Source organism: Alternaria viburni (genome assembly GCF_023758015.1).
Source record: "Alternaria viburni strain BMP 2772 chromosome Unknown scaffold_34, whole genome shotgun sequence".
Lineage (NCBI taxonomy): Eukaryota > Fungi > Ascomycota > Dothideomycetes > Pleosporales > Pleosporaceae > Alternaria > Alternaria viburni.
The window spans coordinates 50,543-78,303 of NW_026055803.1; the positions used below are offsets into that span (position 1 = coordinate 50,543).

General features: G+C 53.3%; 11 protein-coding genes and 1 non-coding gene across 12 annotated transcripts; 7 read left to right on the forward strand and 5 right to left on the reverse strand.

The window, feature by feature from the left end:
• Positions 1 to 83: 83 nt before the first annotated feature.
• On the reverse strand, positions 84 to 2,720 carry J4E79_010855 (uncharacterized protein; the record flags this gene model as incomplete). Its single annotated transcript, XM_049359688.1, has 3 exons — positions 84 to 496; positions 547 to 646; positions 696 to 2,720. The coding sequence occupies 3 exons, from the start codon at positions 2,718 to 2,720 to the stop codon at positions 84 to 86; spliced, it is 2,538 nt and encodes an 845-aa protein (XP_049205787.1).
• Positions 2,721 to 4,162: 1,442 nt separating this feature from the next.
• Positions 4,163 to 5,970, reverse strand: J4E79_010856 (uncharacterized protein; the record flags this gene model as incomplete). The annotated part of the gene is made up of 2 exons (XM_049359689.1): positions 4,163 to 5,646; positions 5,709 to 5,970. The coding sequence occupies 2 exons, from the start codon at positions 5,968 to 5,970 to the stop codon at positions 4,163 to 4,165; spliced, it is 1,746 nt and encodes a 581-aa protein (XP_049205788.1).
• A 438-nt stretch (positions 5,971 to 6,408) lies between these two features.
• On the forward strand, positions 6,409 to 8,565 carry J4E79_010857 (uncharacterized protein; the record flags this gene model as incomplete). Its single annotated transcript, XM_049359690.1, has 5 exons — positions 6,409 to 6,464; positions 6,523 to 6,589; positions 6,652 to 7,004; positions 7,051 to 8,290; positions 8,356 to 8,565. The coding sequence occupies 5 exons, from the start codon at positions 6,409 to 6,411 to the stop codon at positions 8,563 to 8,565; spliced, it is 1,926 nt and encodes a 641-aa protein (XP_049205789.1).
• Positions 8,566 to 8,995: 430 nt separating this feature from the next.
• On the reverse strand, positions 8,996 to 10,046 carry J4E79_010858 (uncharacterized protein; the record flags this gene model as incomplete). The annotated part of the gene is made up of 3 exons (XM_049359691.1): positions 8,996 to 9,592; positions 9,668 to 9,800; positions 9,847 to 10,046. 3 exons carry the CDS (start codon positions 10,044 to 10,046, stop codon positions 8,996 to 8,998), a joined length of 930 nt encoding a protein of 309 aa, XP_049205790.1.
• A 1,442-nt stretch (positions 10,047 to 11,488) lies between these two features.
• On the forward strand, positions 11,489 to 12,418 carry J4E79_010859 (uncharacterized protein; the record flags this gene model as incomplete). Its single annotated transcript, XM_049359692.1, has 1 exon — positions 11,489 to 12,418. The coding sequence occupies one exon, from the start codon at positions 11,489 to 11,491 to the stop codon at positions 12,416 to 12,418; it is 930 nt and encodes a 309-aa protein (XP_049205791.1).
• Positions 12,419 to 12,641: 223 nt separating this feature from the next.
• Positions 12,642 to 15,018, reverse strand: J4E79_010860 (uncharacterized protein; the record flags this gene model as incomplete). The annotated part of the gene is made up of 5 exons (XM_049359693.1): positions 12,642 to 13,180; positions 13,236 to 13,601; positions 13,907 to 13,954; positions 14,092 to 14,501; positions 14,600 to 15,018. 5 exons carry the CDS (start codon positions 15,016 to 15,018, stop codon positions 12,642 to 12,644), a joined length of 1,782 nt encoding a protein of 593 aa, XP_049205792.1.
• A 1,648-nt stretch (positions 15,019 to 16,666) lies between these two features.
• On the forward strand, positions 16,667 to 17,722 carry J4E79_010861 (uncharacterized protein; the record flags this gene model as incomplete). Its single annotated transcript, XM_049359694.1, has 2 exons — positions 16,667 to 16,692; positions 16,741 to 17,722. 2 exons carry the CDS (start codon positions 16,667 to 16,669, stop codon positions 17,720 to 17,722), a joined length of 1,008 nt encoding a protein of 335 aa, XP_049205793.1.
• A 495-nt stretch (positions 17,723 to 18,217) lies between these two features.
• Positions 18,218 to 18,637, reverse strand: J4E79_010862 (uncharacterized protein; the record flags this gene model as incomplete). Its single annotated transcript, XM_049359695.1, has 2 exons — positions 18,218 to 18,537; positions 18,586 to 18,637. The coding sequence occupies 2 exons, from the start codon at positions 18,635 to 18,637 to the stop codon at positions 18,218 to 18,220; spliced, it is 372 nt and encodes a 123-aa protein (XP_049205794.1).
• A 441-nt stretch (positions 18,638 to 19,078) lies between these two features.
• Positions 19,079 to 19,797, forward strand: J4E79_010863 (uncharacterized protein; the record flags this gene model as incomplete). Its single annotated transcript, XM_049359696.1, has 5 exons — positions 19,079 to 19,121; positions 19,177 to 19,265; positions 19,315 to 19,338; positions 19,419 to 19,543; positions 19,626 to 19,797. The coding sequence occupies 5 exons, from the start codon at positions 19,079 to 19,081 to the stop codon at positions 19,795 to 19,797; spliced, it is 453 nt and encodes a 150-aa protein (XP_049205795.1).
• Positions 19,798 to 20,710: 913 nt separating this feature from the next.
• On the forward strand, positions 20,711 to 20,797 carry J4E79_010864. The gene has a single exon. It is a non-coding gene; the product is annotated as a tRNA-Asp (tRNA).
• Positions 20,798 to 23,542: 2,745 nt separating this feature from the next.
• Positions 23,543 to 24,483, forward strand: J4E79_010865 (uncharacterized protein; the record flags this gene model as incomplete). Its single annotated transcript, XM_049359697.1, has 3 exons — positions 23,543 to 23,772; positions 23,820 to 23,848; positions 23,897 to 24,483. The coding sequence occupies 3 exons, from the start codon at positions 23,543 to 23,545 to the stop codon at positions 24,481 to 24,483; spliced, it is 846 nt and encodes a 281-aa protein (XP_049205796.1).
• A 759-nt stretch (positions 24,484 to 25,242) lies between these two features.
• J4E79_010866 (uncharacterized protein) lies at positions 25,243 to 27,195 on the forward strand (the record flags this gene model as incomplete). The annotated part of the gene is made up of 5 exons (XM_049359698.1): positions 25,243 to 25,427; positions 25,591 to 26,037; positions 26,090 to 26,311; positions 26,362 to 26,758; positions 26,815 to 27,195. 5 exons carry the CDS (start codon positions 25,243 to 25,245, stop codon positions 27,193 to 27,195), a joined length of 1,632 nt encoding a protein of 543 aa, XP_049205797.1.
• Positions 27,196 to 27,761: the final 566 nt, after the last annotated feature.

Genomic DNA, 27,761 nt, shown 5'->3' on the forward strand with positions numbered 1-27,761 from the left:
CAGAAGCGTGAAACAGCTCGCCATTACTCTTGTGGCCCCAACTGGAAGAAGTCTTCATGTTGTAGTGGCGTGCCCAGTAGGGTTTAGTGGCCGCCGTTCTTCCTGAAGTTGAGCAACTGAGATAAGCTCGCCAGGCTGCATCCGCTCTTGAGGAAGTCGTGGCTAATCAACTCTCCGGCACTTGCTCGTGACTTTACGTCGACGCAAAGGCAGACCGACAAGAAGGCCTTGAGCTCCTTCGAGAGCTTGTCTGGCTTCTTGAGACGAGGAGTGCCATTGGTGGCAATGAGATACAAAGCCTTGAGCGGCTCCTCATTCAGGTAAGGTGGTTCAGACTCGATCATCTCAATGGCCATGATACCCAAAGACCAGATATCGACCTTGTTGCCGTACTCTTTTTGCTTGACGACTTCAGGGGCCATCCAGTATGGAGTTCCTACCATAGTCGCACGCTTGCTGCGCTGCTCGGTAAGCTTCGCACTGAAACCAAAATCGGCTGTCAAAGGTTAGCAAGCTATCGTTAGAGGATACGTGGCGGATACATACTAATCTTGACATTGCCACGGCCATCGAGCAAGACATTGTCACTCTTGATGTCTCGGTGGATGATGTTCAAGTTGTGGAGATACTCAAGTCCCTTGCAGGTCTGATGATTGTCAGTGTAGATTCCCGAAAGTCCGTGCTACGTAGCTTACCTCGAAGCAAATAGTCGCGATCTGGTCTTCGCTAATGGAAGGGTTGTTGTCAATGATGTCGGTCAAAGCACCTCCCTCCATGAACTCCATGACGACCCAAAGCTCGGACTGCTCCTCTTGCAAGAACGCGTCCAAGAAGTTGACGATGTTGGGGTGTTTGCTGTCCTTCATGACGATAATCTCATTTACGATAAGTTCTTTGCGTGGCTGATTGCGGAGATCCATCTGCTTGATAGCGACCTGTGCACGTGGGCCATTTTCTTGCATAACCCTTCGGGCCATGGGCGAAGTGGCACCTTCACGGATGCGAGCGACATACACGGAACCACTAGCACCTTGACCAATCTTCTTTTGCTTGTTGTACGAGTCCAGTGGCCGTTCTTTGGATACGACCTCCCGGAGCTTCGCCATGACCTCGCCTTCGGACATGCTGGACATGCGCACATCCTTCCGTGCTGGCTCCTCCTTGGGCTTAGCAGTAAGGGCCTGCTCGGCCTTCTTCACTGCATCACTGACAGGAGCATTCTGGGGCTTAGCAACGTTCAACGGCTTGGGTGCAGCACCTGGCTGGTATTGCTTTTGCTGTTGGCTTTGGCCATTGGCAACCCTGGGAACCTGGCCACTCGAATTCTTCGAGGCCATGGGCGGTCGCTGCTGAGATGACTGCGGTTTGGAAGGAGATGTGCTGTAGCCACCATTCTGTTGCTGAGGTGCTGGAGGCGCTGGACGCTGTGCGACTGGCTGCCGCGGGGGCTGCTGCTGTGGGCCTCTTGCGGAACCAGGAGTCGATGGCGCAGGGCGGCTGGGGTTGTACCTCTGACCTGACGGGCTCTGATCTCGCGAATAGCCGCCTCCGCCAATTTCTTGTTGTGCTCCTCGAGGAACCGTTGTTGGAAACTCCGCCTTCCACGCAGCATCAGCTTCATCCTGCAGCCTTTTTTGGTGCTCGTATTCCTCCTGCCTCTGCTTCTGGAGTTCGCGTTCGCGCTGTGCCCTGACCTGGTCCTCTTGCCTCCTCCTATCCTGTTCGTAGCGATCTTGTTCGTAGCGATCCTGTTCGTAGCGGTTTTGTTCGTAGCGGTTTTGTTGCTGCGAAGCCGAGTTTTGTTGACCGCCATAGCCTTGACTGTAGCTGTCTTTTCGTTGATAATTGCCAGGTGGTGCAGGGCGCGGGGGCGCAACAGAATTGCCGCTGCCACCGTATCCAAGCTGCTTCTCCATTCCAGCATTTGTTGGCGGGGTCGGAGTGAGACTCGGGTATTGCTGAGGGTCCTCGGAGCGCTTGACAAGCTTTTCAGTGTAGAACTCCAAAACTTCCAGAACAGCCTTGGGGTTCTTCGCGTAGTCGTCTTTAGTTAGGGCGGATGCGGTGAGAAGCTTCTCCCATTCTACCGGCAGACCGACGAACGCTCCGCTGTTAGGGTCGAAGCCTACGTGCACTCTGTGGGTGAAGTTGGTGGGGTTGCTGACACCGCCCATGCTGGGACAGCGCTGGTAGATGCTGTCGATCCACGAGTAAACGTCATCGTCAGTCTCGACCTTGCATGTAATAATCTTTGTGGGGCCATCGCGGGGCGGGGACGAGCCCTTGCTGGTGTTGGCAGCCCTGGTGATTTCAAAGGACAAAGGCTGCGTGTCTGATCGCTCCACGCCGAGGATGTCTCGCAGTTGAATCGTGGTTGATGCTTTGGAGGCATTAGGGCTCTTGAAAAAGTTCAGCTCGAATTCGCGCAGTACCAGCCACCGGTCGGTCCAGATCAAAGCTTTGACCCAGGATGCATCCTTGACCTTGACCATGCCCTCTTTGACTGTGGCCGTTGTCGAAACGCTTCTCTCGGACTGTGTGCGTATAAGCGACATTTGCGAGCCGTTGCTGAAAGCAGGCGACTGCATACCCCGGCCGGCCATGTTGCCCGGCTTGTTGGGGTTGGTGTCGGGGAAAATGTTCCTGGTGGATGATTGCGGTGCTTGGATGGGTGGTTTTGGTGCTGCACGGGCGTTCTCGAATTGTCCATTGGGATACATGCTGGAGTAATGTGGTCAGCGGCCGGTCTCGCGAGTGGCAGTCTGATTGAAACGGGGCAGGTGACGCTGCTGCCGTTTGGGGTTGAAAGGCGGTGTTTGGAGCAGCCAGACGACAGCTGAGGAAGGAGCGCCAGGGGACTCACATGGGCAGACTATCGTTGTAGCAACAACAGTCGAATTATACAATAGCTACAATAGCTTCCTGAGTCGTTCACTGCCTCTGGTGCGGCCAGGCAGTCGAGGGGTGAGTGTGGTGAATAGCGGGGGACCCGTGCTCAATGGAGTGAGCAGGTAAGTGGCGGGGCGATGTTGAGCGAGGTTTGGGTCAACTCTCACTGAGACAGAGGGCGCTGGGGTGGTGTCGAGGACGCAGCGTACGGGGATGGGGGTCGCGTCGAGTAAGCAGCAATGCGAGGGTCGGGCTGCAGCAGAGCGGGATACCAGTCCTGATCCTGAAAGCGAGGGGGCGCTGCTGCCAATCCAAATCGCAAAGCGTCGCGCCGAGTCGTCTTCAGCGAGGATGCCACATTCGAGAACTGCACAAGCAGGGTAAATAGGAGAAGCTGGCAGGCTGCGGGCGAGAGCGCAGTCGTGTCTGGTGCACGCAGTCGTGGTAGGGCCTGGAGTGGAACCCTTTCTCCTGGCACCATTGGCTTTGGGCACTGGCGCGCTAGCATCCGGCACGGAACTTTCTCTCACGTGCGCTCGACTCCTCTTCGGACGTCGAGCCTGAAAGGAACGCGATGTGCACTCATTGGCTGTTGCCACTCGCGAAGCGGATGACCACCAGCGGCATGAGTCTACTACAGACGTTTCATCAGCAGACAGGCGCGACAACGGCAGAGGGTCCGGCTTGATCGCCCGGCGGTTGCAAGTACACCATCTTGTTCAGCGTTTCAGAAGAAGGCAAATTGACGTCTGAAACCCTTCTGGCTGGCCGCCAAAACCTTCCACAGCCTCCACCGGTGCATATTTAGAAACCGTGCCGCTCGCGACGTCGGTGGCTGCTTGCCTGCTTGTGCAAAAGAAGGGTTCTCTACCAAACTACGGGATTTCACGTTGTGTCAAATGTCATTGATGTTCGTCTACATTTTTACAGTTCGCACTATGCATCCATTGCAGCTGCGCACATGGTCGCCATGTATATATGGGAAGGTATCGCGACGGCAACCACTATATATCATGTCCTATTGTTTCACGTCCCACGGCGCTCGATACACCGAGTACAAATCAGCATGTTTCAACCGTCTGTTGGATGATGCCCGCCTCCGACCCCACCATTACAGCCGCTATCCCTGTCGCGACACCCGGCGATGCACGTCATGACAACAGGGGCACATGTGCACAAAGTGAACAGTTTGCAGCAAAAGTCGAGCGCACTGAACCTGCCCGGGCATGTTGCGACCGCATTTCGATAGCTTTGGTTTACTCCGGAGATTACTCTATTCTACACCCCAAACGCCCAAAACGTCCCTGCCCGCGCCCTCCTGTTCCTTGTTCTTGCGCGCTTGGAGTGCTTTTACCCTGCGAACGGATAGTCCAACAGCCAGAGGACCCAGGATAGTGCACAGAACGATGGCCCAAGTCACGATAAGAAATATGTCGGTTGGCTCGCCTGAAGTCTCTCCAAAGACGCCCTGGGACTCGGCGACACCGGAAATTAGAAAGCCAATCTCTCCACGAGCGCACATTGCAAAGGCGAGGATCAGTGGCGGGTGCAGCGAAAAGGGCTTTGGTGGATTGGGCGAAGATCGGGCCTCGCTTTCGGTACTACTTGGTGAAGTTGTCGGGCGGGTTCGCGATGGGGTAGCTCTTGCCTGCGTTGGAGTGACTGCTTCTTGCGCGGGAGGTGCGCAGCCGCTCTTTCCCCACAGGTGAGGCACCGACGGCAGGCGCACCTTGAACAAAAACCTGCCGGGTGCTTTCTTGCCTGGAAATATGGAAATCCGGACGAGCCAGAGACCACACACAAGCTTTGCGAAGGTCATGAGAAGAGCGTAGACGATGCCTCGCCAGACTATCGCGCCTCTGAACATTCGTGTGATGGGTATCGAGAAGCCGATTGATGCGAAGAAGAACGGTTGTAGGATCTTCGACACTGCGGGATGGTAGTACTGCTCGTAGATGGCTGCACCACCGGTCGCAACCACATGCTCTTCACTCTCCATGTTGGTGGGTCGAGACGGAATTGCTCCTTGATTTTTGTCTGCTGTGGTCTTTGACGCATCGGCAGACGAGCCTTCTGAGCTCTCAAGCATTGGACCGACAGTTGCCTGTCTTTTCTCATCTACAGCATTCGTAGCTGAAGTGCTTGTAGGATGGGGCACGTCAGAGTCCCACCAACTAATGCTAGCTCCCGCGATATACGCAGCGAACAGATTCGATGTGCCCGCATATGTAGCTCCCGCGACAAGAGCAATGAGAACCAGCGTGTGGATCACGAAGGCTGTTTGTGTTCGCTGTAGCAAGGTACTCAGATGTGCGCCCGGGTGAGCTTCGCGGTATGTGTTCAGCCATGCGGTCAAAGGCTTCGCGACAAAGAGACAGACAAGAGGTGCGATAACCGCAAAAGCCATCGAAACGAAGACTGGGCGAACGACTGTTACCCAGCTGAAGTTGTCGCCACCTAAGTTGGAGATGACTTGCACCATGACTAGCCCCACGACGTCGTCCATCATAGCGGCGCTTGTGAGGACAACGCCCAGGCGGGTGGTAGCCAAACCACTCGACCCGAGAACCGTGAAGGTTGTGCCCAGGCTGGTGGAGCATAGAGCGGCGCCAGCTGCGAAAGCTTGCACTGGGCTAGCATCCAGTAAGCCTTGCAGAGTGTACGAGAGCCCGATAGGAAACAGAATTCCCGTAAGTGCGACGCCAGAAGATAGAAGCAGATTTGCCTTTAGAGATTGGAACGAAGTAGAAAGTCCGCCTGGTGAGCGTTAGCCAATGCCACAGATATGGGATGGGTTGGCTGATGCAGCGCATGCGGACCTTCATAGACAAGCAGTATCAATCCCAGATAGCCTAGTTGCACGACCGTCTCTTCTAAGCTCTCGGATAGCCACTTCGCACCTGGCGTGCCCCATGCAATGCCAACCAAAACCTGGCCCAGCAGACCGCAGTACAGCACCCTGTCGAGAGCAGCATTGACGACGTTAAGGAGGAGGAGGAAAGATGTGAGCACTAGGATGACAACGATGCCCGGCTCGTGATATGGCAGCGACGCGGCATCTTGAGACGCGTCTACAGCCATGATGCAGGCAAGAGCGATGGAGGACCAATATGGCGCGTGTGGCGCCTGCTGTACCCGGCGTGGTGCAGCCACGAGGCAAGCGGATGCGAGTAGATAGATAGGCTAGATACACGCGCTACTCCAAGGGTATCTTGGGCATTGTCTCTCTGTCTCAGCAAGCATTGGACGAAGAGACTGTAGACCAGATATCGCGTGTCGTCGCAGCCAGCCAACCAGAGGCGACTCGGGCGCCCAAGGCCGTGTGGATCCAGGGGCCCCGCTACTGGGACAGGGGTGCAGCGACAGCCGAAGCCGCGCCCGCAGTCAGCCATTCATTGTTTTGGGCCAGGACTCTGGAAAACACGCCCGAGTAGTCGCCAGCTAGCATCCCGTATCCACCCAAATATATTCCTACCTGCATGCGCCCAGTCCGAGTGAGAGGCCTGATGCACACTGATCATGGCGCCGCTTGAACAGCAATGGGTCAAGGTCCAGCAGAAGACATTCACCAAGTGGTACGCTGCAACCCCCGCCGCCGCCCCGGCCCCGACACTACTACTAACACCGCTGCAGGCTGAACAGCAAGCTCAAGATCCGCGAAGTCGAGATCAAGGACCTCATCATCGACCTCTCGGACGGTGTACGTGCCCCGCTTGGCCCCCAACATGGCCTCTCCCCGCATCACGTCCTAACGCCCCCTAGATCATACTCATACACCTCCTCGAGATCCTCAGCAACGAATCCCTCGGCCGCTATGCCTCCCGACCCAAGCTGCGCGTGCAGAAGTTTGAGAACGTCAACAAGTCGCTCGACTTCATCCGGAGTCGGAGGATCCAGCTTACCAATACCGGTGCCGAAGATGTCGTCGACGGCAACAGCAAGATCATCCTGGGTCTGATATGGACCCTCATTCTGCGCTTCACCATCAGTGACATCAACGAAGAGGGTCTCAGTGCCAAGGAGGGTCTGCTGCTGTGGTGTCAGCGGAAGACGGCCTGCTACGATGAGGTCGAAGTGCGTGACTTCTCTACGAGCTGGAACGACGGACTGGCATTGTAGGTGGAGCATTCTTTGGTGGGAGACTGGGCTAACAACAGACAGCTGCGCCCTGCTCGACATCCACCGTCCCGATCTCATCGATTACGACAGCCTAGACAAGAGCGACCACCGCGGCAACATGCAGCTTGCATTCGATATCGCCTCCAAAGAGATTGGTATCCCCGACCTGCTGGATGTGGAGGACGTGTGCGACGTCGCGAAGCCCGACGAGCGTTCACTCATGACATACATTGCCTACTGGTTCCACGCCTTCTCACAGATGGAGCGCGTGGAGAATGCTGGGCGGCGAGTCGAGAAGTTCGTCGCAAATATGCAGGGAGCCTGGCAGATGCAGAACGACTTCGAGCGACGCATGCGCGAGCTGCTAGACCAGATCGCCAAGCAGCGCACACAATGGGAGGAGGCCAAGTTCGACGGGACATACGCAGACGCTAGGAACCAGTCGACCGAGTTCACCGCCTGGAAGCGCAAAAGCAAGCGAACATGGGTAGCCGAGAAGTCGGACCTGGTGGGACTACTAGGGAATATAAGGACGAAGTTGGCCACATACCGGTTGCGACCGTACGATCCGCCCGCGGAGCTCAGCCTCGAAGCACTAGACAGCGCCTGGACGGGATTGATGAAGGCCGAGAGACAACGCTCCCAGGTCATCAACGAGACAATTAGAGACATCAAGAACGCTCTGCGGAAATCCTTCGCCGACAAAGCAAACGACTTTGCCCTGGCCCTCAACACACTCTCTACATCGATATCAGCGTTGGAAGGCGATGTTGAGGACCAGCTAGAGCACACAAAGGAGATCAGCAAGTCGCTGGCACCCCTGGACGAATATCTGAACCTCATAGCGTCCATCGACGAGCAATGCGCCGAAGCGAACATCGAGGAGAACGACTTCACAACATACACATACGACGAGCTAGAATACGAGCTGGGCTTGGTCCGCAGTTCGGTATCGAAGAAGCTTGCCTTTTTGGAAAACCAGATGGTGGCACGTAACATGACCAACCTCACCCCAATACAGCTTGAAGAGTTCGAATCAGTATTCAGGCATTTTGATCGCGATGTATCGAATTCGTTAGCAGAATTGGAGTTCTCTGCCGCATTGGCTAGTTTGGGCTTGGTATACGACGAAGAAGAAATGCACGAGAGATTCCGCGAAACTAGTGGTGGCAAAGACTATGTTACATTTGAGCAGTTTATCCGATTCATGGTGGACGAAACCGAGGATCAAAATACCGCGGAGCAAGTCTTTGAGTCTTTCAAAGAGGTCGCCGACGGCAAGGTCAGTCTATACCCACCTCTTTCCCTCATTTCTCCATGTGTCACCAGCTACTTACATCCCACCAGCCATACGTGACCGAACTCGACCTCCGCCACTCCCTCGTCCCCGACGAAGTCATCGACGACCTCCTCTCCACCATGCCCGAGCACAAAGGCCCAGATATGGCAGAAGACCGCGACATACCCAAATTCGACTACATCACATACATGCAGCGGTACATGGGCGCCGACCGCGCCAACGGCACCGCTCCCGAGCCGGAGGTCAACGGCGAGTAGAACACGACCGATCTCGAGCATAGGGTTCTTCTTACCCCGGCGTTTGTATAGCCAGCCGTCTGGGAACCAACACAAGAGTTTGGATAGGATAATAGCATGGATTGGATATTGAGATCGCTCAGCGGTGTATCGTTTGGTAGATTCTTTTCTTATGGTTCTTTTGCATAGTCAGTGGCTGGTTTTGGAGTCATGAGTCCGCTGTTTAAGTTGGTTATTGAGGTGGTATACACGGCTAGGATGGAGGATATGGATGAATTGGAATTCGAATGGATTGGTTAGGCTCTTTGGAGTAAGGCGCGCGACTTGTTGCATGTTTGACCACGTTGGATACCACGCAGATAGCTGAAGAATTATTGAAATTAGTCGTAATCATGAAGTTGGTTGCTGGGGATGTTTGAGGTGTTGAGATGAAGGGTGGGGCTGTTGTATGCTATGACAATTGCATGGAACCGGAGCCCTCGATCTTCTGCCGCTTCGCATTTACCTCCTTTGACCACTCAGCAAAATGGACGCTATGTCCTGGTGTCGCCAGATCGCGATAGACGGCGAAATAAGGTGCGACAATGTAGAGGTTGACATATTCTTGACGGTTCTCTTCCCTCATCCAGGCATCGTGAACCATAGCACCATAAGTACCCAAAGCCATCAACAACAGGTTCAGAAGATGATCCTCGGAAGCAGGAGGCGTGCAATACTTTTCTGTAAATATGCCAGTGCTAACAAGCATGTGCTTGAACTGAGCCAGCGTAGGCTGACCCGCCAATGCCTTGACCAATGCATTATGAGCGAATTCCTGGAGATGTTTGATGTTCCAGTCATATGCTAGCTTGAAGATATCGAGGTGAACGTGAGCGAGGCACACATCGGAAGGAATAGCTTCAACGGAAGCGTCGGATGTAGGGTCCAAGTACATGAGCTTGTGGCGGTCGATGGGAGTGATGATGCGGTAAGCCTTGTGATGACGAAAGAAGTCCACCATGGCATCGATAGCGTACGCAGGCCAGTCTTCCATAACAAAGATCTGCTTCTATTTTCACACGTTAGAATCAATCCACTTGAAGTCGTGCGTGGACCCCTAAACCAGATGAACTCAAACACTTACATGCTTCTCAATCAGACCCCGCATGATGGGTGAGTAGGTGGCGGCGACCTGCGCATGGCACTTCCATAGGCTTCTGCCAGGACCAGCGATGGGAAATTTCTGTGGCAAGGACTTGGCCAAGTCGGCCAGGCAGCTATGCAAGTTAGTTTGCGATCGTGAACAGAATGAGAAACACATACGAGTTGGTGATTTCGTGATCCGAACGTAAGTCTGACTTGCTGATCTCTCTGTGGTATCCAAGTTTGGCTAGGACCTTGTGGAATCCGCCACGAATAAACGTCTTGATCTTCTGCGCCTCTGGACTGATGATATCCTCGTTATCGACGTCTTCGCCTTTGCGCTTGGTCCCGCGGGCTTCGGTGGGCAGTGAAGTCGCCATTGTTAGTATCGGCAGTGCGCACAGTTCCTTCGCAGGATCAGTGAAGAGGCAAAGCAAAAGCGAGAGAGTCAGATTTGTCAAGGCAGGCGCCAAGATATAGTATAAACATAGTGGGGCTCGGTGTGGAGGTGCGGGAGTGAGTGGGAGCAAACGCTCGGGTGCGCCTATCGTAAAGCGTTGCCAGGTGAACGTGGACAGCAAAGCCGGGTATGTAGCGGATGGCAATACATGTAGGTTGGAATTCTGTAAGACTCCATCGTCAGTTTGCAGGCTTTGACAATGTTCCACCGGAAGGATGGCTGAGTCGTACGCAACACATCGAGCTCCATGTATTTTTGCTTCCCAACTTTCGCGCCTGTTCGATCCCGTGTACTAATGCTCTTTTTTGAACATGTGTTTCTTTACATATAGCAAGACAAGGCAAGCTAAACTATATTCTAAGACTATAACTGCGTTTTAGAAGCATTAATTTTGTACTATAATTACATAATTATATTTGCGCAGCTAAGGCGTGTAGTATTAGTTATTTAGAGAATGCAATGCGGTATACTAGTCTAGGATACGCTGAAAAGATGGTATAACTAGAGAGATAACACGGATAAGAGAAGCAATGTCTTCACCAAGGACGAACCGAGAAAGAAGTGAGATGTCCGCCTTTCGATTCAGTGTTTCTGCTCGATGGCATTGCGGTGTGGTTACAGTAGAGCAGAGTCGCAGACTCATGACTTATTATGTCTGAGGGCTGTGTAAACGATCCGGAAAGTGAAATTCCAAGAAGTAAGAAAAGGAAGAGACTGAATCCAAAGACATTGATTGAATTGAGATCTGGGTAGAGGTGTTGGTTCGAGGCTGGGATAGAACGCTGGGTTGGTGTTGTTTTCGTCTCTTTTTGCGTCGGTGTGTAGGTGTGGGCGGAGTTAGAGGCAGAGTGAAGGTAAAGGCGAAGATAAGACGGCAAGAGCGTCCAGCTTTGATTTATTCTGGAAAAGTAGAACGTGTCTAATAATAGTAGTATCTTCATCGCTCTATCAAATTAGCGCTTGATCTCTTAATATCTTTCTTGTCCTACTACCGCGCACAACTTGTGGTTTGATGTCCACACTTACCTTCACCTCGAGTTCCTTGCGCGTCGCTGCCTAGCCTTCCGCGAGTGGGGTTAGCGTCAGTCTGTGCTTCCCAACCTGGCTACGAGCAGTTGCTCTTCCCCTACCAAATACTCTCCATCCTACTCCCCCACTACGAGTCAATGGGATCGCGATCGAGCCCAGATTGTTAAGCGTCAGCTCGGTGGCCACAACCACTACTACCCGTGGTGGATGCAAGCACCTTGCGCGCCGAAGAGACTCACTTCATTGCGCTGCAACGTAACTACAAGGTAAAGCCTACGGAAACTTCACTGTACTTTGATGCTAATCCAGGACTTTGAAGCTCCACGGTCAAACATGACGAACGCGCAATCCCGACCCCTGGGGTTCCTCGACTTGCCTGCTGAATTGCGACTGATGGTGTATGAGCTCCTGCCGAACCGTACCACTCGTACTCGATATGTGAAGCGCAGCAGCGACGGAACAACTGAGAGCAGCTTCACCCTCATTAATCATGAACCGCCGACTGCCATTCTTACTACATGTAAGACAGTCCACAACGAAGCTGCAGCTGTCATCCGTAAGACCACACAGCAGCTTCTACCTGGAGGAGTGATCGAGCAGCCTCCTTTTGTCGCTGGCACTGCGCCCAAGATCGAAACCGAAATCTCCGCTCTGCCTATTCTTGGTGCGCCGAAGGGAATCATCAAGACAGTCATCGCCTGGTCTTCTTGCATTCGTACAACCTCGTCCGTCAACTTCGATACCTTCTTGGCTTCTCGAGGCTACGACATGTCCCCTCTTCTCAAAGAGTACGGATATTCCATACAGAGTGGCACGTTCGAAGAGGGAGTCTTTCGTCTACTCTACTTCATCCGCGAGGCTGGGTACGTGCTTCACCTTCGCCGGACCGACCCATCGTTGAGTGGCTTCACTTTCCAGGACGGCCACAGAAGCCGATTGAAAGCCCACCCATCTCGCACTTTTCACGTTGCCGTTGCGAAGGGCGCCGGAAACGAAGGCTACAAAGAAGACTATGAAGCGGTCAAAGAGTTTAGTAGAGCGTTAGGCTCATGTGATCACACACGCGACATTCGTGTCAGGATCCACACCCTTGCCTCCGCAGGACACAAGACCAGTCTAACGGTCCGCGCAGGTGAATCAAATGTCGAGTTTCAGCTTGACCGTGAGCATGGGTCTGTTATTGCGTCAGGCTGTTTGTTCTTGGGCAGGAACTGTGAAGAGGATTACAACAGTTTCTGGGTCGAGGGCGAGTGGAAGCTCTGAGATCATGAAGATGTCACAGTGATAAGGCTGAATAAGTGGCGTTTAACGCTCCAAGAGGCTTTACTCTACCCGGTAGTCAGCACTCTGATGTGTATGCTCAAGGGTTAGAAATCAGCCACCGAAAAAGAATACCTTACGAGGAGAACGCTCTGGCGATCTACAAAACCGTGGTATAATCAATCAATATCTACATCCCACCGATCTAATCGTGACAACATTCTCCTCAATTAACCCCCAACAAATCCGGCAACTCAATCAACTCCCTCTGCATCTCTACACACATCTCCAAAAACTCCCTCTTCTCCATCTCCGTCGCAAACTCAATCTTCGCCCCACTGATAACCTTCCCCTTGTCCACACTCTTCCCAGCCCCCACTTTCTCCTTACCTTTCCCTGTAACAGAAGCAGTGGCAGCTTCCGCAAAACTGTCCTTTCTCATCGCGCGATCACCCCGATCAATCGGTACTCTCAGCCCTTTGATCTTGACCTCTCTGTCCCCACCGTCTTTCACTCTGATGGGGTTGACGGAGGAGTTGAGGTAGAAGGCTAGATAACCGTTTCGGAAGTCGGCGGAGAAATGAATTAGGGCGATGATGGCGCCTGTGTCGTTGTCTTCCCAGACGCGGAGGTTCTCCAGGCCGCACATTTGCTCGGCGTAGGAGAAGGATTTGGAGAGGCCTTCGTGGATGCGCATTGTTTTTTCTGTGCGGAATGTCGCGAGCAGAGTGCGGCCCATTAGTTCGTTTTGGAAGAGTGCGGCCGCTGAATACGCAGTTAGTCATCGTCCTCTTTCTTAGATGCTGTTTCAGTAGTCTACCTTGTGGTGAGTCAAAGACGTAGTTGACCCAGCTTGTCTTTTCTACACGCACTGGCCGATTGCCGTGCTTGACGTCGTGAAATATGAGCTCGCAGAGGACTGTGATGGAGGCTTTGGCGGGGTTGAAGTAGCTGGAGTACGGTATGTACATCTGGTCGTCTTCCATACGTAGCTCCACGCGGGTCGTGTTGTCGTCGCTAAACGCCCATACGGATGTCACGACGCGCACTGCCTTCGTCTCAGAGTCGGTTACGCGTTTCCGTACTACGGCGATTCTGCACTCTTCAGAAGCCTCGATCATTTCGACGTCTCTTGGGTCGTCTTGGTTTATCCGGTGCGAGTATTCGACGAGCGAACCGCGACTTTCTGTAGTTAGCATTGCTAAACACGTACACTGAGAAGAACGGACTAAGAGCAAAGTCGGCTTACACATCACATAGAATCGCTGAGTTACGGAAAGCTTCCTTCTCGAAGGCGGCTTTTTGACTGGTAGTGGTTGAACTTCGGTGAAGTTTCATAATCTCTGGTTGCAACGAAGGATAAGGGCTTAACATGGCATGCGATGTTTGAGTAGGTGTTCTTTCGAGTTCATAGAGTGAGCCGAGCTTCATAGCCGGAGGTTGGAGTAGTGTATGATGCCGATTGTCAGCCTTTCGGCCCGGCTCGCATACTTCCGGTGTCCTTGGAAGAGGTGATGTTTTCTTGGTCGATGTCGAAAACTGTCCGCTCAGTCGAGAGTCAGGTAGTAACGAAGATGGACTTTGCCAACCGACTGAGCTGGTACCAGCGTCAGAAGATGCATAGCTACTGCTGGAGTATCGCAAAGATGAGCCGCCAAAGCTAAATTCCGACACACGTTTTTGAGTGGGTGAGGATGTTCTTGAGGCGGACACGACATCCGCCGGAGATGTCGGAACAGGAGCATCCTCGTTGAATCTGACTATAGAGGACTGTTCGTGGGACTTTGGGCGCTGCGGGATCCGTGGCAAAGATATTTCGATATTTTGTGACCTGGGTGGAGATTCTGGGGGAGATAAAGCATGATACATCTGGCTCAATGGGTCGGCGTTTTCGGTGGTCGGTGAACGCGCAGGGTTCTTTGCTGGTACGGGTGGCACATGTGAAGTTTCTGGTGCAATCATTAGGTCCTCTACCATACGATGTACTTCGTCAAGCTGCTGATCGATGCTTCCAGCCAAGTGGTTCATGTTATCGATTCGCTTTGCCATTGGTATGACGGTGCTGTCCATACGAGCCATAGACTTGCTGCACCATGGTCAGTAGATGTGTGACATGGATTTGACAGCACTAGCCTTTGCAATGCTTCCGTCAACTCATCGATAGAGTTCGTATGTGTCTGTAACATCTCTTTCAGATCTGCGAGGTTTCCGCCCTCGGGAGTCCAGATCATCGTCCTGTATGAGGATAATACCAGATCGCTCCACGAGCGCTCGATTGCGAACCCTCCAACTGTGCGGTGCTTCTTGATGACTTGGTATTGGTCGATCAGCGAGTCAAGATCATCTACTGTCCGTTGACAAGACCTTATGATGGTGTCAACGCCATCTTTTATTTCCTGGTCAGCGTCCTGTAACAACTGCCGCACGGACTCCGCGTGCAGCGTCTCTGCCAACGATGCCAGTGATTTTGCGAGGCTGCCAATTTCCGTCTCAACATATTGAAGCTCCACTGGTGCATTCTTTTGGCAAGCAGAAAAAGTGCGTCCAATCTTCCAAGCCTTCTGCGACAGCACCAAGATGTCCCCAATGTTGGGGACGGTCATGGTGGCGGACGATGACGGGTCATGCACAAAGTTGAGCAATCAGCCAGGTAGTAAGACAGCGCACGGATGAGGATGTTGATAGCAATTTGAAGTGTCCATAAGGTCTAGAGAATGGGCAGAGAACATCCGGGGGAGCTCTCGATATACTGTGGACACGGGAGGCGTGGGGGCTATGCGATGAGGATTCGCAGCACAAACTAGAGCAGGCCCAGCGCCGTGCGCCTGGGATATAAGACTCCATAACGACTGCCCGCGTGTACTGTGGGGACCGGTGGCCGGGTGTTCCAGTTCGCAGAGGTTGAGAATGGAGGAGCATGGGTCGCGATGCTCGACCGGGATACCACGTGGGTCAGGTAGCGTCTCGCCATTGGCGTCAACCGCACAACCGGCATTTGCCCCGCGTAGCTGTCAATACCTGCCAACCGGCGCTGGGCTCAATGAGGACCGACGCGCGCGCAAGCTTAGACTCCGCAAGTTCCAGCAATTGTGACACGCATGCGCAAGACGAATGTGTTTGGTGCAAAAAGCGGGCTACCACTCGGACCGGGCAGCCATGGCACCGGCCGTCCTGCAGGGTACCGTCAATTCGTATTAAGACTTTGGTATACATGTACAAATCCCGCCTTCTGTGGGATACGTTTTGCCGACTTCCGTGCGACCTGATAGAGTAGAGGAATTTTCGAACACATGGTACTTGTATAGCCCATCTTCCCGACCACCACGGTCCAAATCATACCCGAGAATCCGTGCGCCTAAAGTGTGTAGTATTGTACAATGAATCGCAAATCGTTGTTGTCATATCGTCGTTTGGTGCTTATGCGAGGGGAGAGAAAAGACTAGAAGGGTCAGCTAAGTTCCCAAAAGTACATCGGCCATGATGGAGCGATATTTTGAGGAAGAAGTTCAGAACAGAAGCGAGCGACTGAAAGAGCAGAAAGACCGTAATCCCCGTAGATGCCTTGGTCTTCCACTGACACTGCTAGGCTGGCCCGTTATGGCTTTGGTGTAATCTTGTAGGAACAAGATCACAGTCTCTTTCTCATAGTCTGCTTCCAGGCTTCGGAAGTCGCCAGGCTGATTTCCACAGCCGGCGAAGTTCTTTCCCATTGTGAAGAGCAACCTCGTGCTGGTATAGGAACGGCGGGAATAGGCGGTGTACTCACCGGATGAGAGAAGGCTTAGGCTCGCTTCGGGAGTATCCGAGGTATAGGATCAAAGGCAGGTAGCCGTAGTGAATAGCGACGCGGGAGACATCGATGATGCGCGCGATGCGCTCCTGTATGGAGTCAACGGAAGCCCGGTCTGGATGTACTTGGCGTATTGACGGACCTTGGACTCTTCTGACAGCTGGTACATGTTGAGTATGTAGTCGGCCTGGGGTTGAGGTGGTCGAGTTGTATGCGGTAATGGGTGAAGGCGGGCCCAGCGAACGAAGTTGCGATGATGCGTAAAGCTCAAAGTTTTGGGATTAGCCGCATGTGTGTTAGCGCAAGCTCAGACTGGAGCTCCAATATCTTCGAGATGCCTTCACTTCGTTCCTGAACACCAATCCCCATTCACGACGCCTCACGACCCCAACTAAATCGCTCGACTCTCTATTGCGACCCAGGATCCAGAGTTTCGAGCCTATAGACAGCAGCCCTTCAACATGTCGGCCCCGAGTGCGCGTCACTGGTAAGTTGCAGCATTCCAAGTAGTCAACATCAACTCACGAAAGCGCAGGGAACAAAATAAAGAAGCAACCGTCTACGTCGGCAACCTCCATGAGCGCATCACACCCCGCATCCTTCACGAGCTGATGCTCAACGCCGGCCGAGTACGAAATGTCAACATGCCCGTCGATCGCGTCAACGGCCAACATCAAGGGTTCGGTTTCGTCGAGTTCCACACGGAAGCAGAGGCAGATTACGCGCCCAAGATCATGAACAACGTTGCGCTATACGGAAGTCGGATACGTGTTAACAAGGCGTCCGCAGATAAGCAGAAGAATGTTGAGATTGGCGCAGAGCTGTTCATTGGTAACCTTGATCCTGGAGTGGATGAAAAGACACTGTACGATACATTTGGCCGCTTTGGACCGTTGGTGAATGCGCCAAAGGTCGCGCGCGACGACATCACGCAAGCATCCAAGGGATACGGGTTCATCTCCTACGGCGACTTCGAATCCTCAGATGCGGCTATCGCGAGCATGCACAACCAGTACATCATGAGCAAGCAGATCACGGTTCAATACGCATACAAGAAAGACGGAAAGGGTGAGCGGCACGGAGACGAAGCGGAGCGTATGCTCGCGAAACAGGCCAAGGCCCACGGAGTTGCGCCTGCTGTGCAACCTCTGCCCGCACATCTTTTCCAACTTCCACCAGGTGCTGCACCGAGTGGACCAGCCATGGGCATGGATGGACGTGGCATGCCCGGCGCACCAAGCGGACCTGGAGCAGGATATGGACCCCCTGGCGGACCTCCCGGCGGACCTCCTGGTTACGCTCCCAACGGCCCTGGAGGCTATGGCCGACCTCCTTCCGCAGCTCCGGTCGGCCATCCAGGTCTTCCACCACCCCCATCTGGCTTGCCTGCTCGCCCTCCAAGCGGCGCTCCGACGAACTTCTTCCCTCCTCCGCCCGGGTTTAACGGCCCACCGCCAGCTTTTGGAGGTCCCCCAGGTTTCGGAGGGCCTCCCGGCTACGCTCAGGCACCGAGGTAGAGAGACGAGACGCGAAGGGACCAATGACAATCGCGTTGAATATGGGCGACGTAGCTTGAGCAGTCTCCAAGATGCTAGAACCGGTACTTCTGCGAGCCAGGGGACCAGGCCCATCGATATAGTAGCCGTCCGCTGAGATCGCGGAAGTCCTGGCCTTTGATCGACATGAAGCAGCATGAGACGATAGGGTCACGATTGCGAGGCATGATGTTCACCAGGCTTCGAGTTGAATAAGGGAAAACATCAAAAGTGTATTCGAAAAGGCGCTGAAAGGTCAGCGAAGGAAAGACGCAGAACTCGGAAGAACAGAAGACACAGGATATCTGGCGTCCAAATCCGTACTCGCAGAAAGATACCCGCCAAGAGCATGTCAGACAGAGATAGGCCACTGAAGGCAACAAAGGAAATGTAGTAATGTGTCCAAACCCCATACACAAGAAAGAATTACGAAAGAGCCCTGTGACTGAAACCCGCCATTGAACCCAGTCGTTGCGATTATGAGAAGCTGACAAACTTGGGGTCACGGGGTATCCCATCTGCTCCAATGTTGTTCTTCTTGAACCTCTCCTGCATGTATATTCTGCGTGCCTCGTCGAAGTCGCAGCCGCGTCTCTTCATAATGCGCATAACCTCCTTCTTCCCCGCGTCGTCCAAGCCTTGGCGCGAGTCGCCGGCTTCCACGTTCCCACTCAGGTCAAACGCTGAGGACGAAAGGCCGGCTTCGATGTCGTCGCGGAACGAGGATGGGAGGCGCGTGTAGATGGGTCCGGGGATAGGCAGAAGGTGTATCCAGCGGTGCCGGGTGAAATAGGCAGCTGCGCAGTGTTAGTGTGGCGCAGGAGGTGTTCACTAAGGCAACATACCTGTCGCAATTACCAGAACAAAGAGCGAGACGGAGTAGAGGATGTAGGCCATGATGAAGGTTGCTTCCGAGGCTGCACGAGAGGTCTATAGCGTATGCGACAGAGCGGAGGTCTTCGGGAGTGCGGGAGGGAGCTGCTCGGCGCGACAAAGGAGTTGGTGATGAATACAAAAGAAACGGATGTGAAGTGAATTCAGCGGTAGTGTGTAGATGAGGGCCTCTGAAGCCAAGGCATTAGGGGAGGTTGATGCAAGACAACGATGGTTTGTAACCACGGAGTCGCGGACAAGAACGCTCGGCTGCACCGCCTCACGTCGCGTTCATGCATCGTCACTTCCGCTCCGCTCTTGGCGTCGGCACGCACGTTGATCCATCCCCGAAACACGCACTAAGCGCATGCGGTAATGCAGACGAGGGCCCTCGATTCAATATTGGCGAACTTTCCCAACGTCAAGCAATCGACATCGTCCGTATCCACATTCCATACAGACACAATGGCCACCACTATCTCGCACGATCTTGCCTGGGAGGTTACCAGTGAGTGAAAGACTGGGACGCGCATTGGGGAGGGACTGGGGTTGACATATGGCAGAGGGACGCAGCTCCACGCTCGTCAAGAGGGCGAACGGTATCCAGTTCTCGCGCGATCCTCTTAACCTGAGGAACGTGTACAGCCGCAAGGTATGTGTGGATGTTGTGTTCTTGGGGACAGTTGACTAATTCTGCTCAGAACGAGGGCTCCATTGCCAACAAGGTACGACTACCACGAACCACGAATGCGCCGCGCGCACATGCGAACCAACACAGGACACCGTATTGACAACGTTGGAATAGGCTATCGGTGTTATCCCCGGCCCCGAGGGTGGTGTCACTCTTCTCATCAAGAAGGCCGACAAGCACCACCAGCCCGCATCTGCCATCCAGACCACCACCTTCGGCCCCAGCAGGTCCACCCGCAAGTACGTCTTCTCCAAGCCGCGGCTGTCCTCGCTCGACTGCGCCGATACCGCATATCAAAGGGCTGCTCGCTGACCAACGTAGGACATACTCCGCCATCGTCAACTCCACCACCAAGCGCAACTACCGCCCCGACCTCCGCCAGGACGCCGTCGCTAAGGCCTCCGCCATCCGCAAGAGCCAGAAGCCCGTCAAGGAGTCCAAGCCCACCAAGGCCAGGGGTGCCAAGGCTCAGGCCGCTGTCACCGAGGCATAGATCATGAAATACTGAAGAGCGTGGTGCATGTGAATTGGTTCGGAGTTTTACTTCATTCGGTTCATCATCTTCTGTGGGATTCGGAGCTCATGAAAGAAAATGAGCATGGGTTGCATGAACGAATAAAGCTAGAGTCTTCACGACGAATCGACTCGGCGAGAAATGAATATGCTTCGAAAACCAAATCCTGGTGCCGTGTCAATGCCGGTGTGCACGTTGTCCCAGTGAAGGGTGTGGTTTTATGGATATTTCCCTGGTCTCATCCACATGTTGCATGTTCGTAAGGGCAGATCGCTTACATGCACAAAGCCTTCTGGGTGTACTTTCAACACAACACACAGTCACAGTTCCATGCCTGTGGAGACTAACTGTGACTTACTGCATAGATACGTAAATATGACATATCTCCAGTGAGGCAGTATATGCAACGTGAGGTATGCTTACATGGCCTTTTAGGATGAGCCCTGGTGGAAGGTCTCAATCCAAATGGAGAGTGACAGCAGGGCGCGGCAGAACACAACCCACTTAGTCCGTAAACATAATACAGCCAAGTTTGATTCAAGCGGGGCTTTGCGTCTGAGCATGGTGACAACTAGTGCGTACCATGGTCTTGGGCCAAGCTTTTGTATTCAAGTATACCAATTCGAAAAGAGTATAAATGGATCCTAGATAATCGCAGCAGCTTATGTAAGCTGCATTGGTCTATTCGCATGCCATGTGCCGTAGCTAAAATAGCCCTTTCAGAGCTGGCTAGCCGCCCACACCTGGGCATGCAGCACGCAGAACTTTTGCCTATTGACGCAGTAAGTTGACGCCGCAGCGCTCGCTACGCTGCGCAAAAAATATGGTATATATTATTTGAAACCTCAACGTTTTTCATCGAATCACCTACTCAACCGTCTCGGTTGCTCAATCTTCAGTAGTATAGTGGTCAGTATTTCCGCTTGTCATCTCCACAGACAACTCGCGGGAGACCGGGGTTCAATTCCCCGCTGGAGAGCATCTCATGCATTCTTTTTTTGTTTTTGCTCCGGGTGGGCCTTTGCAAGTTGGCCATGAAGGTCAATTCGGGGGGAAACTCGTGACGATGTTTTTTGCCCTGAGTAATGCATACTACCACACTTCATAAGCCTGCAATGGTGCCAGTAACTTCGCATGTGAGTAATAAGTCATAAGGAGGAACGTGAAGATTTTCACAATATGTACAAAAGTCTACTCTATCTTGACAGAAATCTACTCCATCGCTGCCGTGGGCCGTCGTCGCTTTCTGCTCCTCTGTGTGGGTGATGGCGGATTAGCAACGACCGATTTGTCGAGCGCTTCTTGAATCTTCCTTGCAGACCACCCGTCATCGGTTGGCGTCCAGCTCCTCAGAAAGGAGGCTGAACCAGCATGCCAGATAAGCTGTTTCACGGTGCCTGGCGGTGCGACTAGTAAAATTTGGCATCTTCCCTTTGACACCATGCGAATGCGCGTAGCTACACGCTTTACGAAGGTACTCATGCACGGAAGTGCATAACCCGGTCCGCCATGGTATGTGGGACTGGAATTGCAGTCCATGACTATTGTTGTGAGATGTGTAATAGGATATTGAAGCAGCGCTTCCCGCCAACCATCAAGTTCCCTTGCAAGTTTCGGCTCCTCCTCTGTATACTCCAGCCAATTGCTCTCGGTACATTTGAACAGTTTCTGGTTCTCGGAGAACAGTTTCAACCTGATCTTCTTCGGCAATCTAGCTGGGCTCTGTGGGGCTATCGCATCCTTGATCGTGTCTGTTGTTTGCTGGCTCTTGTGATTCGTGAGCAAGCCCGATAGTGCAGCATGCGTCTGGAACGTGACGCTTCGCTCTCGGAGTATTGTGGATATGGCTTCCTCACGAATCGCTTTGGAACAGCCGAGTAGTGGGATTGGCACCGTTTCGGTAATTGCATGGTACACGATCGTGGTGTCGGTGAGTGCATATGACCAGATGGCCTCGCGCAGTTCCACTGCTAGAATCGAAAGTGTTCCGAGTGGATTCTGTCCTGACTCCATGTCTATTCTGGACGAATGGTGTTTGTAGTGGTTTCCCCAACGTTGCTCAGGTGGGACCAGGTTCTTTGTTCGATTACGCCGTCACCGTGCAGTCGTTCACACCAACTCTTTCGGGAAAGTTCAAGTTTAAGCTCAACGCCGCAAGATGCTGTCCAAATCCACTCGTGTCGCGAAAGGGCTATGTGTGGCTGAAGAGTGAAAAGCTGTTGAGGGGGAGAGCCGAGCAAGCGGAACGCTGCGGGCCGCGGGCGTAGACCAATCCAGCGATGGTCATGCACTAGCCGCTAGCGAATCGCCCGTCTTCACCTAGGCAGTCGCGATGTTCAGCAGTTGCATACACCCTTGACCCGAGATCTTCCCTTATCAGTATACTTTGAGCCTGGCGATCGATCCGATCGCCTCTGCGATGGGAGTTTTTCGTGACGAACGCACACGCAGGGATGGGCCGGGTATCACAAAGCCCTTGTCTCACAGATCCATCAAACTGCCCAATTGCCGAGCGGCCTCGTCCATACACGTTGCCCGTACAGGGCCTCGCCTGGCCGGTCAAACGCGGCCGCATTCTCGCTGAAGCGCTACGCATAGCAGCATATTTTGACGAGCTGGCGCAGAGCATACCTTGCAGGCGGGCCGTTTGTCGCGTAGCGATTGGCTATACAATAACCCTTCTCAGAAGCGACTTCATCCTGATTAACGGTCTAGCTCCCAGCGGCAGCTAGTGGCTTACCGCATGTTTCCTAGGACTGCCGTCTGATCCACCGCTGCTCTCACTAGATTGCCAGTACAAGGCTGAGTGCTGCCTCAATTCCACCTCTCCGTCTACCGGCTTGTCCACTGGTACGCGCTATAACCACCATACAACAGCATGTCGTGGACTCCGGTGGACTTCAGCTGTGTCCGCTACTCGGCGGTGGAGGGCACACACTACTTTCATGACTCCGCCTTTCCTTCCTCGATACAGTTTTTGCTGTCTGGTCGGTGGGAGCCTTGGGACGTCAGCTACGTGAAGTAGTACGTCGCGCGTCTTCTCCAGATATCACCCGTAGTGAGACTAACGTATCGAAGCAAGGCTCAAGATCCGGATGTCCGACGCGTTGCAGAAGAAGCAGAGTTGCGACTTATCCGGGATCCTTACTCTGGATACATTCCATGGCCGTCTCCACCTCCCTCTGCTACAGGGCCTCCACCACTAGCTCCCATATACGGCCAGGCTCCATCACAACCGATTGTCACCCATACTACGGTAGCAGGTCTCATGACACCTTCACCGTCAACGGTGGTTGAGAATGCTCTCCCCGGCTCGCCACGCGATCATAGTACGCCTTCGTCAGCAACGACAGCAACCGTGTATGCTTCCCCGTACGCATTTCAAGCTGCGGCGCCAACTGGCGCTACCCAAATACCACCAGAATCGACTCCCACTGTTCAAGCAGCTCCTGAAATCAACGCGCGCCCATCTTCGCAGTACATTGATCCCACCTTACGTGATCCGCCACCAAAACCAGCAGCACCTCTACCAGCCATACTTTCCAGGACAAGAGAGACGAAGATTCTGCTTTCCATTGACGGTGACGGTATCCGAGGGTTGTCTGCTCTCCTCTTAGTTGAATCGCTGGTCAATGCGATTTGCGTCAAAGTCGGGCAGCGCTTAGACAGCCACCAGATTTTCGACTTGACAGGTGGCAGTTCTCTTGGCGGTATAATAGCCATCATGCTATGTCGATTGCGCATGCAAGCCCATAGAGCAAGAGAAGCTTACAAGCAGATCGCCAAACAAGTGTTCGACAATAAAAGGGCCTACTTCAGATATCTCGACCCTCATGCACAGATACAGAAGCCTGACGACAGCGCGTTAGAGAACGAGATCAAGAGCGTGGTTCAGCAGGAGCTAGGCAGCGCAGACGAAGTACTCCTAGATGGACGGCCCGACTCGGGCGACGTGTGAGTAAACCCTATTCATCCGCGACGTACATACTGACTCGATAAAGTTTCGCAATTACGACACAAATGGATATCGGTACGTACTGAAGTGAGAAGCGTGGTGAGTTTCACTAACGAAATGAAGGCACGAACAAAGCTGCCCTTATCCGATCTTACCAAACACGGCGCATAACTGGACCAGACTTGGAACCCAACATGCCCATATGGCAAGCGATGAAGGCGACCTCAGCGGCCCCACGATACGTGCAATCCGAGCCAGGCGTACCGCAACGCTTCGTGATTGAGAAGGGTCTCGTCGACCACGGGACTACAAAGAACAATCCAGTCCGCGACATCCTGTATGAATGCAGGAAGCTGTTCCGATATGCGAACGACATGATGATCATTGTCTCAGTCGGTACGGGCGTCGGCCTGAATCGCAAAAATGAGATTCCCGAAATGGCGAACAGCGTTGAGGATAGGAAGGCTGAAGCAAGATCGTGGGGTGATAGATTCGAAGCCGAACATGCTGCGTTGATGGAGCGCAATTGGATGAAGTACTTTCGGTTTGATGTGACGGGGTTGGAAGATGTGCCACTGGAGGAGTGGAGCCACGAAGATCTGATTAAGGAGAAGACTTCAGCATACCTCGCTCAGCCAGAGGTGGGACAAAAGTTCTATGCGTGTGTTGATGCGATAACGGCGCTGCTGTTGAGCCCGCAGGGGAGGTAGTCAGACACGGCAACGGTAAATATGGCACAGCTGGTGGACGATAGTCGGTCGCAAAAGTGCTCCTAATAGTAATCCGATCCCCATGAGGTACATGTCGGGTTTTACCCATCTATGCCGCGGATTACCACTCTCGGATCGGTGTTGCCAGGTCGCGTGCGCCTAGCGCGCCTGCCGTCCATTCGTGGGCCCGTCCACCACGTGTCGACATCCTTTCACACTCATCTCCTAAACAACTGCTTGGGTGCATGACATCACGCAAACCGGCGTCAAACTCCGCGCCAGGCACTCTGCATGTATCGACTGTATGAGCAGGATCCGTCTTCCTGGTCGACGCCGCGTAACCGCAGCGTACAGAACGCCTATGACGCCATGCCTCATTCCTTCTCTTGGCCCAACACCCGCATCGACCAAACATGGGAAACGCAACGCACATCGCATTCCCCATCATCGGTCGATGCACCCTTATTTACCCCGCGATCAGTTGATTACTCTTGGCTGCCACGGCTGTGTATGCCTTGGCTCAAAATGACAAGCCTCACATTGGCGGAGTAAGCTTACCGAAGATGTAACCAGCCGCCTCTTGACATCAGAGGCACGGAGTAACGGGCAGCCTGATGTCGCGTAGAGGGTGAGCGTAAGGCGAAGAGGCGTATGCACTGTGGGCGAGGTGGTGTGAAGTATATCTCGTACACTTCTTCGTTTTCCGCCTTTCACACCCCTTTCTCTCAATTATCCTCCTACGTACGTGCGGACTCCAATATGGCTACCGTAGACGATGGCAAGCCGACAGCTGTGCCTGACACAGAGCGCGACCCCAACTATGGCGAAGGCACAGAACTTGAGCAAGAGAAGACGGACCGAATCATCACAGGCGACAAAGTCGAGCTACAAGACAGTGATGCTTGGGACAAGCTTGGTTACTCGTTCCCAACTTGGCGCAAATGGTGAGTTGCGCTTATGTCTCTTGTCTGGATGCCGCTTTGCCGTGAGACCCGACCATTGTGGCGGCGCATGTCGAGAGCCTACCATGGGCTTACAACCTCCTCGCAATCACTCTCTCCATGTTGCGATGTTCAATGTACGGCGCTGACAATGATTCCACGATAGGCAGATCCTCATCGTCGTCTTCTTCATCCAAATCAGCATCAACACGAATGCGTCCATGTACTCGCATGCCGTTAGCGCCGTGTCCGAACACCATGGCGTTAGCGAACAAGCAGCTCGCGTCCCACAGGCAGCGTTTTTGATCGCCTACGGTATCGGTTGCGAACTTTGGGCTCCCTGGTCAGAAGAGTATGGACGATGGCCCATCCAGCAACTCAGTCTGTTCCTTGTCAACCTCTGGCAAATACCAGCTGCTTTGTCGAAGAACTATGCGACATATGTGGTGGTCCGGACGCTTGGAGGCTTATCAACGGCTGGCGGCTCGGTCACGCTTGGTGTACTCGCCGATATGTGGGAGCCGGATGAACAAGAGTTTGCTGTCGCTTTCCTAGTGCTATCATCCGTTGGTGGGTCTGTTGTTGGTGCCATCATCGGAGCGTTCGTAGAAAGGTGAGTACATCATTGGCAAGTTTCGCTAGCAATTATTGACTTAGCTCTCTAGGTACAAGTCGGTCGAGTGGATATTCTGGGTCCAGCTCATCATCGGAGGCTTCGTCCAGCTCGTTCACTTTGTCTGCAACCCCGAGACTCGCTCGACAATCCTATTGGACCGTGAGGCGAAGAGACGACGTAAGACAGGTGAAGACCCGAATATCTATGGCCCAAATGAGATCCGAGGTGGCCATAAGATGAGCTTCAAAGAGGTCGGCACTATCTTCTGGAGGTATGTAACGGCTTCAAGACTTGATGGTTTCGATGCTAATGATAAGATAGACCTTTCTACATGTTCTTTACCGAACCAATCGTTCTATGGCTCTCACTACTCAGTGGTTTCAGCGACGCCTTGATCTTCACATTCTTGGAGTCTTTCGGTCCCGTCTACGAACAATGGGGCTTTGGCGTCGTTGGCGCAGGTCTAGCCTTCCTTCCCATCTTGATCAGTTACTTCCTGGCTTACGCTTCGTACATGCCGTCGATCATCAGTTTCCGGAAGAAACGACGACAGAATCCGGGGTCTGTCGAACCGGAAGCCCGACTTTGGTGGTTGCTTTTCCTCGCTCCGCTGGAGACTATCGGCTTGTTTGGGTTTGCTTGGACGTCACTTGGCCCAGACTATGGCATTCCTTGGATCGCGCCGATGATCTTCTCGGCAATGGTTGGCATGGCGAACGTAAGTTTTGGAGCCTTTCATGTGGTGTTCAGTGTTCAGTGGCTAATACTTCCCAGTATGCAATCTACCAGTCTTCAATCGACTACCAAACCGCCGCATACGGTCCCTACGCCTCCTCGGCAACCGGTGGCAACGATCTCGCTCGTGATGCCCTAGCCGGTATCGCTTCTCTATACTCAACACCGCTTTACTCGAATATCCCTGGTCGACCGTTGCAATACGCTTCCACTATTCTAGCCTGCCTTGCTTTCCTGGTCACCCTTCCCATCTACATCGTGTACTGGAAAGGTCCGCAGATCAGAGCCAATTCGAAGTTTGCGCAGAGCCTCGATCAGAGTCGGCAGCAGAGAGATGAAAAGAGGAGGAAGAGTGTTCATCCAGGTGTGGAGGGGCCGCTGGGGGAGAAGGAGCAGAAGGTTCATCGAGAGAATGCGTAGGTGTAGGATCCGACGAAGATCGGATGGCGGCGAGCTAAGTGATTTGGCTGATGCCCTTCCTCTGTACGATACAGACACAACGCATGATAATAATAAATAAGATCGATGTACCAAATCTTTGGTGGGTAGACAAGCTTGTGCCGCTTCCGTAGCTCATGCCCAATTCGAAACGAAAGGTGTAGCCTCCACAATATCTCTCAAATCGAATTCTGCATTGCCCAACGGCCTCCGATGGTCTTGATACCAATCGAAACTGATCCACGGTGGGACCCTGGCCCAAACTATCCTTTTGCCCGAAATAAAGCTGAAGATGAGGTTTGGTCTTGCATTCGCAAGTGTCGTTAAAGCAAGTCCTAAACCTTCCGGTTGCATCCGTTTGGGATGAAAGAACATCCTGCCTGACGATAGACTTAATTCCCGCAAATTGGGTACCCACTCTGGGTGCTCGGCGAGAGCCCACAGTTCGGCTGGATCCGTATAATCAGAGTCCCCAGATAGGTGGATGCTGAGGAGAGCTGGGCACGAAGAGACGAGTGCGAAGAACACGTTTCGACTGCGGGACTCTT